At 38.7% G+C, this 16,068-nt stretch overlaps 1 protein-coding gene across 5 annotated transcripts in view; it reads left to right on the top strand.

Moving 5' to 3' along the window:
* kiaa1109 (KIAA1109 ortholog) overlaps positions 1–16,068 on the top strand; it is a 66,791-nt gene continuing 50,723 nt past the window's right edge. For all 5 annotated transcript variants that reach the window (XM_034674618.1, XM_034674620.1, XM_034674619.1 and 2 more), the window contains exons 1-20: positions 1–151; positions 2,484–2,619; positions 4,076–4,192; positions 5,934–6,012; positions 6,105–6,169; positions 6,327–6,501; positions 6,655–6,736; positions 6,829–7,022; positions 7,728–7,807; positions 8,997–9,147; positions 9,462–9,618; positions 10,007–10,085; positions 11,848–11,939; positions 12,102–12,219; positions 12,341–12,496; positions 12,757–12,854; positions 12,979–13,163; positions 14,559–14,665; positions 14,872–15,104; positions 15,328–15,546. In XM_034674618.1, coding sequence (XP_034530509.1) covers positions 2,514–2,619; positions 4,076–4,192; positions 5,934–6,012; positions 6,105–6,169; positions 6,327–6,501; positions 6,655–6,736; positions 6,829–7,022; positions 7,728–7,807; positions 8,997–9,147; positions 9,462–9,618; positions 10,007–10,085; positions 11,848–11,939; positions 12,102–12,219; positions 12,341–12,496; positions 12,757–12,854; positions 12,979–13,163; positions 14,559–14,665; positions 14,872–15,104; positions 15,328–15,546 — 2,493 coding nt within the window. In that variant the 5' untranslated portion in view covers positions 1–151; positions 2,484–2,513. The remainder of the gene's footprint in view (positions 152–2,483; positions 2,620–4,075; positions 4,193–5,933; positions 6,013–6,104; positions 6,170–6,326; positions 6,502–6,654; positions 6,737–6,828; positions 7,023–7,727; positions 7,808–8,996; positions 9,148–9,461; positions 9,619–10,006; positions 10,086–11,847; positions 11,940–12,101; positions 12,220–12,340; positions 12,497–12,756; positions 12,855–12,978; positions 13,164–14,558; positions 14,666–14,871; positions 15,105–15,327; positions 15,547–16,068) is intronic.

Raw genomic sequence — 16,068 nt, 5'->3', positions numbered from 1 at the left:
ACAGACCCGGAAGAGATGTTAGCTGGCTGTCTGCCAGGTAAATAATCAACAGAAGATGCTAGCTGTACCCATGTCTGACACGACGAAAGGACACCTACTCCTCGATTACCGGATCAAAGATGAAACTACATGCTTTATTGCGGACATTGAGGTACTTTACAATTATACTATGACTTGTTTTTGCATGTCGACAGAACATAAGTTATTGGGTGCGGCCTTCTGTCATTACCTCGCTAGCTAACACTGCTAACGTTATTAATTTAGCGGTTAGCTTAATAACTGTTTTATCCAGGATCCACAACGTCTGTCTGGCTGTGCCGGACAGTTAAGCAGCCGCTATAGGGACGTTAAAACGGGCAAAATGAAACACTGTCGGTGACAAGCATCTATGTAGTGCTGAGGATAACGCTCAGGAAATACATGAAGACATGGGATTAGCTAACGTTAGCTGTGGTGTGTAGTAAAGCTCAGGTTTGGCTCTGATTTTCAAATTTCATCTGAGGTCAAGTTGATTTTGCAGCTTGGGCACATTAAACCTCAACTCAGCTGAGTGCTGTGTTAAATGTGGAAAGCTGTGTCGAGTTAATATCTGCAGGTTGTGGAAGAAAACAAAGCTAAAGGCAGTCAAACACCCATCAATTATCCATTTTCATAGTCTAAGGTTAGGTATGATCCCACTAAAGTTAACTATTAGATACTGCCAGACATCTTCATAAAACACTAGTATACAAATCCCACTTTTAATTCCTAAAGTCATTTGAATTGATGCTTTTTGTCTCTTAAATGTTGGTGAGGTGTACTTTTGTCTCAGTTGCCAGTCTCACAGGAAAACAGGTCATTTTTGTAATAACCTGCAAAGTTGCGCAAGTGCATAATCAAGCAGTGATGGTAAAATGTGTTTCACTGCCCCCTGAAACGTCCTCTGTGATCATATAAATATGTCCTTCAAATGTCCACATGATGCTTGTTGATGGGTGCACTGTTTAATCTCTGGTGTGTAAAGTGTCCATGACAAGAGCTCGGTTGCTTCCTTAAATCAGATAGGAGGGCGCTCACGTTGACAAGCTGGATCCGAAAACTTGTCTTACAGGTAACTTGTGAGTCACTGTCAGGCTTGCACTCATCTTTCTGGAACAGCAGCATAATCTGTGTGCATGTCTCAATTCATGAAGTATGGAAATTCGAAACTCTAGAGGATAACTGATCTGCTCAGATTGATAAAATGACGGCGAGTGTGAAACAGAAACACACAGAGCTTTACAAAAAATCAGTTTGCATCAAGGTGAAGTTTACGTGGCTGTCTTTTTTATTTGTGTATTTTCAGTTCGGCTCTCTCGAACTGAATCAAACTGGTTAGTTATATAGTTTTCACGTCTGCTGCAGCATGTGCAGATCTCCTGTGATCACAGACTGTCATGTTCAACAGCTCGTCACATATGTTGTCTTGTGTCAGTCGGAAAGACACTGTGTAATATCCTGTTTGTTGTTGGAGAGAGCTCTGGGTTTCATTTTGTCACAGTGTCACAGCAGACATCATTTCTGGTGGATTAGATGAGGATTTGTTTTTGTGTGTTTGTGTGCATGTGTGTGTATGTGTGTAGCAGAATTCATGCTTTTGACCTAGAAGCATGGCCGCAGCCATGAGCAGGCCCAGCATACACCTAACGTCCCATCAGCCACCTGACACAAACCGAATAATATAATCCATTCTGTAGAAACAAAGACCTCTTCAGCAGCCGTGGACTATATCCTCCTGACGTACCAAATAGCTACACATACAGCTGGTAAAGATCACATGAGGTGTTATGTGTTGCAGGAATTTTCTTTAATGGGCTGTGGGATCAGCTTCTTTAAAGACAGGGTACATAACATAGAGTCCAGTCCAGACCTGCTCTGTTTGAAAAGCGTCTTGAGATAACACTTGTTGTGATTTGGCGCTATATAAATAACAGTTGATGACGACTGTTGGTTGATATTCATAGTTCTACTAAGTATAATGTTGTACATAGTATTAAAAATTATATCTTTCCTTTGAATCCATAATAATATGACATACAATGTAATTAATGATCTGTGTGCATACAGCTTTCATTGAGACAGTGTTTTAATTCTTGTAAATTTACCTTTGCAAAACAACTAATTAACATTTTTATACACAGAGAAAGTTTTTGCATATAAATCAGCCCTCTTAAAACATGTTCTGATTGAACTTTTTCTTAAATAGAATAATTTATAAGACTTGAATCAGCTGTCAGAAGATTTGGGAATGTTCTGTTATTGTCCTTTTTACTGTCACTTGTTTGAACCACAGCTTGTGAAAATATTGAATAAGGGTTCATAATTAAAAAGCTTTATAGATCTAATTAGATATAGTTGCATGTAGTCTCTCCATTCTTTTTCAGCTCCAAATACAATGGAAGGGCATGTATAACAGTGTGAAATGCATACAGTCGTGTTTAACTGTGACATTTTTATCGTTGCAGTTTTAAACATCATCCTGAGAGTCTGTAGCCATGGATGGGCATGCTGCCAAAAACAATGAAAGCACATTCCCCAGCTTTGTTGACCTCGATGACTTCCTTACCAAACACAACTCCAACTTCATCTGGCTCCTCGTTGGTGAGTGATCTGTGTCTGCATGGTAGAATACATTCTTTGGACTTGACTTAACCTGCCACATAGTACGTACCTGTCAGAACTGGAGCCTTTAGCTGTGCTCGGTTTATTTTGGCCCTGATTATGTTGAATACAATTTACTACTTTCATTTTTTATATTACCCGTCAAAAGTTTGGACACACCTTCTCATGCAATGGTTTTATTGATTTTAATTTTTTTGGAAATTGTAGATTAACACTGAAGACATGGTTTTATATGGTTTTGCCATAATATAGATTACAACAGTAGTCAAATAGGGCTATCCATTGTGTACTAACCCTACCTCTGAACAACACAACTGATGGTCTCAAACACATTAAGAAGGCAAGTAATTTTACAAATGAACTCTTGACAAGACTCATGTTCATTAGAAACCATTCCAGGAGACCACTTCATGAAGCAGACTGAGGGAATACCAAGAGTGTGCAAAGCTGCCATGAAGGGAAAAGGGGGCTACTTTACAGAATCTAAAATATAAAACATATTCTGGTTTGTGTAACACTTTTTTGTTCATTAAATAATTCCATATATGTTCTTTCATAGTTTAAATGTCTTCTGTATTAATTTACAGTGTTTCAAATAATTGAAATAAATACAAACCCTTGAATGAGAAGCTGTTTCCAAACTTTTGACTGGTAGTGTAAATCAACATTTATTGCCATGTTTGGCTCAAAAAATTACTTTTTGTAGAAGTAATAATATCAGAGTTTATAAACACTTGTGAAGGAAATAATGTCCTTAGCTGTCCCTCTCATTGGTTTGGTGTGTGTTTGTTTGTGATTTACGGTACCCCTCTGTGTAACTCTTAATTGTGTTACTTAGTTTGTTTGCTTAGAACTACTATTTCACTTCAGAACAAAAATTCAATTTATCTTGAATATAGTACATTTTGTTGATTTTTCCAAAAACACATTTAAACACATTACTGAATATCCTTTATCAAGCTGATTGCCTTTATAGTATAATTTGATTTAATTCAACTAAAGTGAAAAATGATACCTCTCTCAGATATTCCCAAGTCCAGGAGCAGCTCTTAGTAGGTTAACTAAGTTGCTCTGGCCACATAATGAGGCCATTCATGTTGTATGACTTCATCTTCTACAGGCTGAACAATAATTCTAAATCTAAACAAATGCCTCAATGGAACAGTGAAACTCTAATGATCAATTATGGTTGGTTGACCTTATAATAAACAAGGCAATTTGCATCTATAATTCACAAATTTGATTTTTTAAAAATCCACAAAATATATACATCAGTGATCAAATATTTAAAAAAAGTTCTCAACTTATATCACTGATGTGGACAAACTATTTAAAACAACAGAAAGTCTTGAAGCTTTGTTGTATTTAATGTCTCATGTATTTCCTTGCATTAACAAACCTGACTGTGTTTCTGTGTTGTGCTTTTGCCTTTCAGCCACCATTCTCTCCTGCGGATGGATAATCTACTTAACTTATTACAACTCCCGCAACATCGGCCTCATCCTCACCCTCATCATCAACAGGCTTTACAAGGATGGCTACATTCATATTGGTGTGTGGATCAGAAGCTCTGTTACACAGTGATGAATAGAAAGAAAGAGCCCTGCCAAAGACGTGTGTTCAAGGCGTTCACACAGTCTGCTGAATATTTCATGATAGCCAGCTTCTTTTCTTCGCGGCCTTCAGCAGATTCAGTTCTCTGTCATGCCTTTATGGAAATGACCCGTTACTAATTTTATCCAGCACCGTTAGGTCATGCTTTTAAGTGTCCATTTAGGTTTCTTTGACAGAGAGAGGAGCACCAAACATTAAACTAAACAAGAATCCTGAGCATACTCATAGTGATGGTTACTTTGTAGTTACATTTGCATAGATGTTCTATTAGTGTTTGATAAAGTTAAAGCAGTTAATTTACAAAGACTTGCAGCTGACTGAATATGAATAAATAGGAAGTGCATGGTTGATTACAAAAGCAGCATTACGTTTCCATATGACAGGCATGGCTTGTTGTAATGCTTCTTCTCTAGTCATGAGTGTGCATGTTTATCTGTCTCACAGAGCTGTTTCCTGTTTTTGATGCGTTCATTGTTTTTCTTTTCTTTTTTTCTTTTTTTAAATAATTGTGTGTTTCCAGACGTGGTATTTTTAAAGCGTGTTCTAAGCCCACACACTTTTATGAATAAGCAGAAACACCAGAGCTGAACATTTGTAGCACATAGCACAGTTTTGGATTAACTTCCCCAGACACCATTTTTGATGTTTTGATCAAGTTTGAACATTCATGAAGGTGTGTCTTTTTATTGTCAGGTAAGGGTCCAATAAACCAATAAACATTCTTGCATGAATTACATGTACGTTTTTGAGTTAGCTTAGTTGCTATGGGGCGCCGTTTGTAAAGTTGTACACACTGAAAATAACAGCTACAATTCTCCACATTTAGCTCCAAAACATCATAAAAATGTAGAGTGAAGAGATTTCAAAACAGTCAGAGACAGTGCTGACAGTCTATGGTACGGACAATGCATTGTTGCTATTTTCTGTATCGCCTTATAAAGCTTTTATATTGGTACTCCTGTTAGGTGGCGGTGTGAATTTGCTTATGAGCTAAATATTTAGGATCGCAGAGCAACATTTAACATTTATATTTAACATTTATATTTAACAATCAACATCTGTATTTAACATTTAACATTTATATTTAATATTTAACATTTATATTTAAATTTAACATTTAGATTTGACATTTAACATTTAGATTTAACATTTAGATTTACATTTAACATTTATATTTGACATTTCAAATTTAGATTTGACATTTAAAATTTATAATTAGATTTAACATTTATATTTAGCATTTGGATTTAACAGTGATTGTAATTTCATATATTTTTCACAACAAAATTAAATTGGAGAAAATCACAAATATTACTCTAAATGTGATTTTTTTTTAAAGTGACTTTTAAAAATTCACACTACATTTTTATGGAGTTTTGGAGCTGAATGTGGAGAATTGTAGCAGTTTTTTTCAGTGTGTACAACTTTACAAAGGGCGCCCCATAAGTTGCAAATCCTTTCTTTGGCCAGTCAGAGGGAAGGTAAAAAACAACAAACATGAGTTTGAATCAAGATGATTATGTTAAACTGCTCTTAGCATACAGTTGAAAGAGATAACCTGGACGATACTTGTTCACAGTTAGATCCTGATTTAGACTTATATTTTTCAATATTAAGAATGAAACAAGGTGATACAAAAACTTTTCTGGGCCTGACACAATGTCACTGCTCCTCCACAGGCTCCTTCTCCTTCTCTGTGCTGTCAGGGAAAGTCATGTTCAGAGATGTCTTCTTCATCAACCAAGACATGTCCATCAGGTAACCTGACACATACAGTTTGTTTGCTTCTTCTCAGCACCTGTATTGACTCGAAGCTTGTTTACTGATTAGTTTATGTTTTTGTTGTACAGGATACAAGATGGCTTCCTCATATTTCGTTGGTGGAAAATGTACAACCCAAAACAGAAACAGCATGGTGGGTGCATTTGGCAGCTTCATTGAACTTCCTTATGTGGTTTCCAGAGTTGTAAAGCTCTCCAATGTTTTACTGTCAACATCCCTTTAAAATACACCAGTCATAAAAGCAAATGACACCCTGGGCTCTGAGTGTCCTGTCTTTGTCGTGTTCTCAGACCCCAAGGCAGAGACCAGGCTTTACGTGACCGTAAATGGCTTTGAATTTCATGTGTACAACCGGACCGACCTCTACGCCCGACTGCAGGAGACCTTTGGACTGGATCCCACTCTCCTAACGCCCAAAAAAGATGAAGAGAGGGGGCGAGAGGAGAGAGACAAAACCCTTGAAAGGTGCTACTGAGGCAGCATAAAACAATTCCTTGTATTCAATGTTTGGAGTGACACTGCTGGGGATATTTATGAATTTGAAGTTTGTCAAGAATAGCTCAAATTAATAATGAGTATTGTTCTTAGTTTTCTGAATGTCTTCTACTTCTTATAAAGTGTGACCATCAAATCAGAGACTCCAGACCCCTCGACATCGTGGCGCTCCCTCATTCCTGTCATCAAAGTTAACATCAGCACTGTGAGTAAAAAATTACTTCTTTAAAAAGAAAAAGAAAGCTTTTTAAGATGTGGAGGCCGTGTTCCTTCATCGTGTCTGTCCGTGTCCTGTAGGGTCGTTTGGCATTTGGGAATCACCACCTCCCTCAAACTTTATGCTTGAACTTCGAGGACGCCTTCTTGACGTACGCTACCAAGCCTCCCTCCAGCCACCTAGACCAGTACATGCACATAGTCAAAGGCTCACTGGAGAATGTGCGTGTTATGCTGGTTCCCAGTCCACGCTACCTGGGCATGCAGAATGATGAGTAAGTTCACTAAATGACAATTTATTCAATTTGTTTACGCCTTGTCTCTCAAATTGTTTGTAAAAATGAAATTTGATGCTTTGTGAAAAAAGCTTGATTACTTTTATTTGAATTCTGTAGTATTTTGCTCATAAAATGTTGGTATTTTTCCTGCATTTAACGGATGTATTAAATTGACTATATTGACACTGGCAAAGTTACCAGAGGAGATGGCAAAAGCTTGAATAAGACATTCCTTTTGTCCTTTCAAATTTGACACTTGGCAGCTTTATTCTGCTGCGTCATTAAAAAGAAGACACATCAACCATTTCCTGCATTTTAAGTTGATTGAATTGACATTGAGAGTATAACAACATTAACCCACAGAGAATGAGAAGTCCCTTTTAAAAACTTGGCAAAAGTAGCCTCTGGAAAAGCCATCAGTGATTAAGTCCTTGACTTGTCCTAAAGTCATACTAAAACTGATCCACTTAGATGAAGGCAAAATGTGTAAGAGGAAGACTGATCAAACTGAGAGTGTTTTCTTGCCAGGACAGAACTTTAATGTTGCCTGCAGTTTAATGCATTTTATAAAGTTGTCTGGAAACTTTATGGGACTTACCTAACTGCTGTGACCCTTCAAAAAGTTTTAAGAACAGGCTGTAGAAGTTTCTTGCATGTTGTTAGTATCTGACCTCTAAAGTGTGATTGTGTGGCTTCATCTAGACCTCCCAGACTGATGGGCGAAGGCTTTGTCGTAATGCAGTCCAACGATGTTGACATCTACTACTACCAGGATGAACCCGGTATGCTTATGCCCACACAAAAACACACACACACACACACACACACACACACACACACACACACACACACACACACACACACACACACACATGCACATTTTTAGTTTGGTCGATGCTTATGGCGTTAGGTAGACCTCCATGTCCTATAAGATGACCCTAAACCGCTCCCCTCACCACTGTCCAAACCTAACTCTTACCTTTCTCCTGACCAAAATATTAGGTGGTGACACATGTACTGGCTTTGTGTCTGACATGTGTTCTAAAATAATATGCTAAGTGAGTAAAACACACCTGCACTACCAACAAAAGTATAAGCTACAGTTTATAAATGTTGTCATTGATAGATACCCAACTCATCGTTGAACTCAATTTTTAAATAAGCTTAAAAAGTCCTTGTTTTATCTTCTCACACTCATGATAGGCGAGACGTCCCTTTCCAGTGATATATCTTTCTTTTCTTTTTTTAGACTTATATCATTAATTGATATAGCAATACAATAATAATTTAAAAGGGCTATAAGTTCAAACAAATAGAAGAGGTTATATTCCAAATGCCTAAAAAGAAAATAAAAGTGGACAGCGTTTGCAGTGAGGGGTCCGAAATTATGGAGCAAACAGGTCTGAGTCAGTAATCTCTTTTAAATTCCCTTCTTTCGACATAATTTGACGGCACAGTCTTTCCTTATTTTACCTGAATTTTGTTTTATTTTTTTACTTGAGTTTAACCCTTTTAAAAGTATATTTTACAAATAATTGTTTGCCTTTTTAAATATCTTTTATTTCTTGATCTTGCTTTGTGTGATTTATGACCTGCTTGTTTTATTTTGCTGCCCATGTAAAACACTTTATAACCTTTTTTTGAGAAGCTCTCTGTAAATAAAATTATTATTATTATTATTATTATTATTTTTTATTATTATTATTATTATTATAATTCTTTTTTTTAAATTTGTATTTGTATTATTTTATTTTGGTTATTGTTACCCTGTCACACACATCAGCCTCTCTATCTGAATCCCAACCCTTTTATATTTCATTGCTCGCAGTAATTTCCACCTTTGCTTGATGCTTTTGGGAAGCTTCACTGGAATAGTTTGAAGACTTCAAAGCTTTTCATACAGTTGTGTGTTTGCATTAAATATTTATCGTCAGGGCCTTGGGCTTGAATTCTACTTGTGTGCATATTTAGGTCTGGTGCCCATGGAGCAAGAGGGTGTGGAGGAGGCAGAGACGTGCAGCGAGGACGATAAGCTTCAGGACCTGCCTCCATGTTGGGGTCTGGACATTGTCTGCGGAAAAGGGACTGACTTCAACTACGGCCCTTGGGCAGATCGTCAGAGGTAAGAAGTGATCAATCAAAAGTCTTACAAACGCTGTCTTTACAAAAAAAAAGCAGCTTTAAGTCACTCATAAATCTTGCCACAGTTCATTTTGTGTTTCATTCAAGTTAGGTCCAAAGGTGCGTCTCCCTCAGCAAATATTCATACATAAATCATACAATGAAATGTTGTCGACACAGTTGCAAGGAACTATTTGTTAATGAGTGCTTTTCTGACCAAGCAAGAGTCATGGCATCAGCTCCATACCTCTAAAGATTAAGAGATTGGCACTCCTGACACATTCTAACATTTACATGAACTCTCACCTCTCTCAGGGACTGCCTGTGGAAGTTCTTCCTCCCGGCCGACTACCAGTCCATGAAAGTGACCGAAGTTTCCGAGCCGGGAAAACCCAGACAGATCCAGGCCTTTGAGCTCCGCATGAACATCATCGCTGACGCAACCATTGATCTGCTTTTTACCAAAAACAGGGTACCTCTTCAGCACACTCTAGTTCTTCTTTCTCTTCTGTTCCCATCACCCTATGACCTTTTGTATTGTTCTTACCGCTCCTTTCGTCTTTGTTGTCATTTGTCACCAGATGTTGGTTCATTTTCAATGCTTCTTCAAATATTTATCCTTGAGTCGTGCAAGGATTTTTAAAGAGCTTGGTTTGTGGAGTGAATGCTAAATATCAACACAGATGTGTTTAGAATAAAAATGGAGTCCGGGAAGATTTACATTTTATTACTTCTTTTACACAAATATTTGTTCTGATGTGAGGAATTTTATTTTTGAGGCCCCCTCTAATTATTTTACACTGTATGATTTTTGCTTTGCTCTTTTCTATCTCATACTCTGTCTTCATCCCTGTTGCTAGGAAACCAATGCTATTCATATGAATGTAGGAGCAGGCTCTTACCTGGAAGTCAACATCCCCATGACTGTAGGAGAGAATGGTAAGTGTGTGTTTCAAAGACCAGTTGTTCAAATATTCAGCAATGAGATCGATTCAACACATTCTGTGCTCATAGAAGTTCACGTCATCGGCAACATTTACCCAGAAGTCATCAAGAACACATACTTTAGATAAAGAATGTCAAATCAAACACAAAACATGTATTCGATATGACATTTTATCATATTATTTCTTTGTCAATATCAATTATTTATTTATAAGTGGGATTTCCAATCAATCAATCAATCTTTATTTGTATAGCACCAAATCACAGCAAACTTTAAACTTTAAACTCAGTCTTACCCCACCTTAATCAACCATGAGCATTGCACCTCGCAGTATTTAGCTAGTTACAGTGGCGAGGAAAAACTTCCTTTTAACAGGCAGAAACCTTGAGCAGAACCAGACTCATGTTAGACAGCCATCTGCCTCGACCCAGTTGGGTCTGGAAAGAGGGATAGAAGAGAATAAGAGACAGAGGGAGTGGTGATAGTGATGAGACAATTTTATAAATTAATGCTACGGTTCACTCGTACACAGATATTTCTAAACATATTATTTTTCTCTTAGTTTTACCAAAATAATCCTGTTCACACCAGAGGTGTTTTAAAATATTTAACTGTCCACACAATCACACAGAAATTGTTAGAAATGCCTGCATAAGCATGCTAGGCCAGAAGTTGGCAATAATGTGTAATCAGTCTGTCACATCAAACACCATAGAAGAACATCGTTCGCATGTTAATCAAGCAGCAACCTCCGGTCTTAAAATATGAAGCCCATGCGGAAATGCTAAAAACTGCAGTTCCTTGAGCGTCCACTTGAGGCTGGCTGCAGAAACACCGGAAACAACATACACACCCATTCAAAAAAGATGATCTTTGCAGCAATAATAATCATATTTACAGCCTGGTACAAAAAAGCACTAATATAGCTGATTTCTCAATGGGCACACAGTACAGAGGTTGAAATTTATAATAATTCGTTTTTTTTAAAGATATTAAACATGTTTTGCCGAAATAAGGGCATGGCTGACTTGATTGACAGGCGGGCACACTGTAGCTGTTAGCGAATAGGCTAAAGTCCCGCCTCTCTACCTCACACTAGCTTGGACATTTTAGGTTTTTAGGTTGCTTCAAAACAGTGCTGGCTGGCGTCACAGATACTACGTGCATTTATTATACAGTCTATGATGTGTTTTGAGCATTTTCTTGGGCAAGCAGCAGTTTTAAACAGTGTTCTTTAAACTGTGTATGGATCGGATGATTAAAATCTATTCATATTCATTCAACCCTCACACCACGTTATAACATCGTTTTCAAAAGTATCAACATATTTGTGGATAGGGCCTCAGATTTTCTTATTCAATAAATAACTTGCATATTAATTTTTCCCATAATTCTTATCTCTCGAGACTACAGCAAACACCCTTTCTGGCTGGGAAAAATGTCAAATACAAATTGTGCTGGAATTGTTGTCATAATTATAACATCATGTAGAAACAATGTGAGGAGGGTTCCTTGAAACTTTAGATCACAATCACTTGAATCTGTAACAGAAGAAAGTGAAATAATGTATCACACTGAGCTGATATATTTCTTCAGTCATCAGTCAATGCTCTCCTCTGTCCCAGGGAATGTAGTTAACATAAGTAGCTTCTGAGGCCTTTCTTGATAAATTACATTTTTGAAGAAATCGTAGCCCCAGCTGAGGCTTTTAAGAATTGATGGCCCTCCTTTTCTGTCTCCTCCTTTTGCCCTAAGGCTACTCTCCCACTATCAAAGGCCAACTGCTTCATGTGGACACCACAAGTAGCATGCTGTACAGGACTCTTCTTGAAGCTGAGATGCTTGCTGTAAGTAGAAGGACGTTATCTGATAAGCTTGAAAGCTGAATTTTGAGCCAACATTTTAAAAATGTGCTGTAATTAATTTCTATTTAGCTTAGGATTCAAGGCCAAGCATGCATGTTCTTTGATTGTGCTTTGGCTTAACTATGATGTATTTTGCTGTTTCAGTTTCATGTCATAGCTAGCTACCCTCGAGTGTGGAACATGCCTCAGTCATGGCAGTGTGAGATTGAAGTTTACAAAGCCACCTACCATTTCATCTATGCACAAAAAAACTTCTTCACTGGTGAGTCGATGAGCAAACAACGCACAATGACAGCATTTGTATTTTAGCACTACAGTACATAAAACTAACTGAAAGACCTCCATAACTTTCTCTTAAATGCTTTTCCTTTTGTCCTTTTTAGATCTGATCCAGGACTGGGCAAGTGATAGTGCCCCAGACATCTACTCCTTTGTCCCCTACTCCTGGACGTTCAAAGTCCTTTTCCACCAGTTTGAGATGATCTGGGCGGCAAACCAGCACAACTGGATTGACTGTTCCACTAAGCAGCAGGAAAATGGTGAGAAAGCTGAAAACACCCTGAAAATGTCCATGTCAGGCGTATCAAGAGTTTTATTATTTGTACTAAAGGCTCCAAATATCTACAATAGATTTCTTCAAATCCCTTCAGAAAGACAGACAATAACTTAATGCCTCTTTGGCAATTGAAGCTGGAATACTACAATGTAACTCTATTAAATCTTGATATATTGTACAGTATGAACTCTGTGTAACAGCAAAGCGGGGAGACTAATCAGTTGCATTATTGATCTTCTACAGTGTACCTGGCGGCATGCGGTGAGACGCTCAATATCGAGTTCACTTTGCCTTTCAATGAGTTTGTTCCAACTACCTGCCATACACGCTTCACTTTAAAGGTGAGTGCTTTAAGAACATGCTCTACGATCCAAAAGTTAATGTTAAGATTAGATTCTGTTAGTATCTGTGACACCAACTATGAAAACATGAGGATTCATTCATGTGTTTTTGCTTCGTATTCAGGCAGAGGATACAGATATGCGATTGTCCCTGCCAGAGTGCCATCCCAGCCGCTACCCCCACCTCACCCTCGCCAAAAACTACCAGAATGTAAAGCTGCCCCCAGACATGTTCATGCCGGGGGAAAACCAAGGCGCTCCCCCTCCCAAGCCTACAAAGTCCCGCTGGAGGAACATAACCAATGCAGAGTGAGTCCAACCTGGGAATTATTTCTCTGTTGTTGTGTGTGTGTTAACAAGAGCAGGATTTTTCATCATTGTAACACAGACTCAAATCGATGATGAGGTAAAAAGGAAATGTTGCAAAGGTAGGAGGCGGTGAGATAAAGTAAATGTAGCTTTTAACTTTATTTTTTGTGCTTTGTTTGTGCCGTAGTTGATACCTCTGCAGGTTTTGAGAGAAAGGTAACAGCCTGTTCGATCTGGCTATTTTTAAACCGTGCTCTGGGTAGATTTCTATTCAACGTCCTCAGTGATGTCTAACAGGCCTGTTTCCATTTAGACCCCTTATAATACATGGAACTGTTGTAGATTCCACGTCTTCAATTATTTTTGTTAATATTAAAAAACGGCATTGATTTCTACCAATTATCATATAAAAAGATAGACAACATGCCCTCACCTCCTTTCAAAAGTGATGCCAAATACCCCCATGCTATGAGCGCTGGCATCTTGTACAATAAGGATCGGCTCCTGGAGTTACAGCATTAATGTCCTGCCCCTTCGTTGACCAAAACACACCTTGAGCTAATAAATAGAACAGTTAAGATCCCTTAAGTTCAGTTGCTCTTGTGTGTATTTGATTGTTTCATGCTGATCCTCTTCTAATCTGCTTATTTAGTGATCTCAGCACCTCATATATCCACAGAGATGTTAAGCGAGGCATTGTACTCAATTTTTAGCATCGAACAAGTAGTTCAAGCCAAATTTCTCAGAAAAGAATAAATGTTTGGACATAAATCCGCATGATGAAAATGAGCAATAATGACAGAAACCATGGGTGGGAAATATCTCTTCAAAGCATATTTATATTTTTGACCTATGTCCCAACTGTTTACACAGATTAGGTGTGAGATACTATCTAAACTGTAGCCAGTCAGCAGGAGGAGCCCTATATCTTTCTGCTGTATTGTTTCAGAGCTGCTGTGTCATCCCTCATTTCTATAGTCTCTATAGTCTATTTCTACATTGTTAGAAACCCCCTCGAGGTCAGTGTAAGGTCAAACAAACTGTCAGTGAACCTTTGCTAGTGGGGTAGCTCATGCAATGTGCACTCTGTGTAGTATATCTTAACATCCATGTAATTTGTAACATGTAGTCCCAGTCCAGACTCTACTGATGTCGCTCCATGAGAGACCTGCTGACTCCCCGGGGCTTTGTGATTGAATTCTGTCTGGGCCGCTGCACTCAGTGTGGCAGCGTAATCAGGCGTGACCCGTTTGCTGTCTTCAACCTCTACTGAATGTCCTTGAAGAGAAGGGGTCATAAAGCAAACGATGCACTGGAAAATCCATTCGAAATGATGATAAAGTCAGCATTATGACTGTGAGCTGAACATGTTTTTTTTTTCCTGACCTCCTTCAGAGCTGGCTGGGTGGATTGCTGGAGTGTTCCCAACTTCTTGCTCATCATCGACTACACCTGGCACCCCATATATCCCCAGAAGGCTGATGAGCAGCTCAAACAGTCATGTAAGCTCACTACTTTAGTGTCATTTCATTGTGTTTCTCACTAAAGCCAACACTGAGACAAAAGGCTTTAAGGTGTAGAGGATCTAATAATAATCATAATAATCCTCCCTCCTGCCTACAAACACCCAGAGTTCAGTCACCTTATCTGTGTCTAACCAACCTGTTTGCATGCTGTTGTCTGACTGGCCTATGATTTGTGTCTGAAGTGTCAGAGATGGAAGAATCCATGCTGTCAGCCCTGCGCCCCCCAGAACACACCTCTGGACCTCATAAAGCACAGCCCCGCTACACCGGTACATCAGCCTCAACAGCGCACAGCCGGGCATCCACTGATCCCTCAGAGCTCCCTCCAGATAAACTTCATGTGGAGATGGAGATGTCCCCAGACTCTCAGATCATTCTTTATGGGTCTCTGCTCCGTGCACTCATCTCCATCAAGGTGTGAAAATCCTCAAGTTGGATAATAATACAAGAAAACATAGACTTTTGCTAACATCTTTTTAATCATTCATCAAGTATTGCTGTTTTCCCTTTTAAGTGTAATGAGAGGTTTAATAATAAATGAAAAATAGGGATTTAAAGAAAGAAATGATGACATCAAACTAGAAGAAGTCTCAGTGTGTAAATCAGCTGTCTCCCCTTTATTTCCTCTCTTTCCACAGGAAAACTACTTTGGTGAGGATGACATGTACACAGACTTTGAGGAGGCAGTTTCCAGCCCCGTGTTGTCCACCTCCACCTCCTCAGGTCTGGGTTGGTCTCCTCTGGGAATGGAGGGCAGTGAACAGAGAGTCAACTCAGACATCCATCCCCTGGACCTGCGCCCATGGGACATTACCGTGTACATCAACCTCTACAAAGTCCACGGCAGATTACCCATGGTAAAAATGATTACAGCAAATTTTGTTTAAAGGTGTTCTTTATGAAGAAAGGAGTGATAGTAATAATCTACATTTTAATTAGTGCTCAAAGTGGACACAGATTTAGATTTTTGTCCTTTGTTGTTACCAATTGGCAACCTCCGGCCGCGAGAATTGAAGCCGGAAGTGTGAAAAACTGCAGTTCATCGAGTGTCTGCTGGAGGCTGGCTCCGGAAGTACCGGAAACCACATACACACCAATTCAAAAAAGACGTTCTTTACAGCAGAAATAAACATGTTTACAGCCTGGTACAAAAAATGAGTGTAGTCTGGAAAGCTCATTTCTCGATCGGCACACACTGTACAGGGTTTGAATTTTTGCTAACATGGTTTTTTCGAAGATACTAAGATTACAAGTTTTCCATTATGAGAGGCACAGCTGACTTGATTGACAGGCAGGAACACTGTGTCTGTTGGCTAGGAGGCTCAAAGCCCGCCTCTTTACCTCAACAGAAGTTAGGTTGAGTTCAGCATTTCCAATAT

The sequence above is a fragment of the Notolabrus celidotus genome, chromosome 22 (assembly GCF_009762535.1).
Source record: "Notolabrus celidotus isolate fNotCel1 chromosome 22, fNotCel1.pri, whole genome shotgun sequence".
Classification (NCBI taxonomy): Eukaryota; Metazoa; Chordata; class Actinopteri; order Labriformes; family Labridae; genus Notolabrus; species Notolabrus celidotus.
This window is presented reverse-complemented; position numbering and strand designations above follow the sequence as displayed.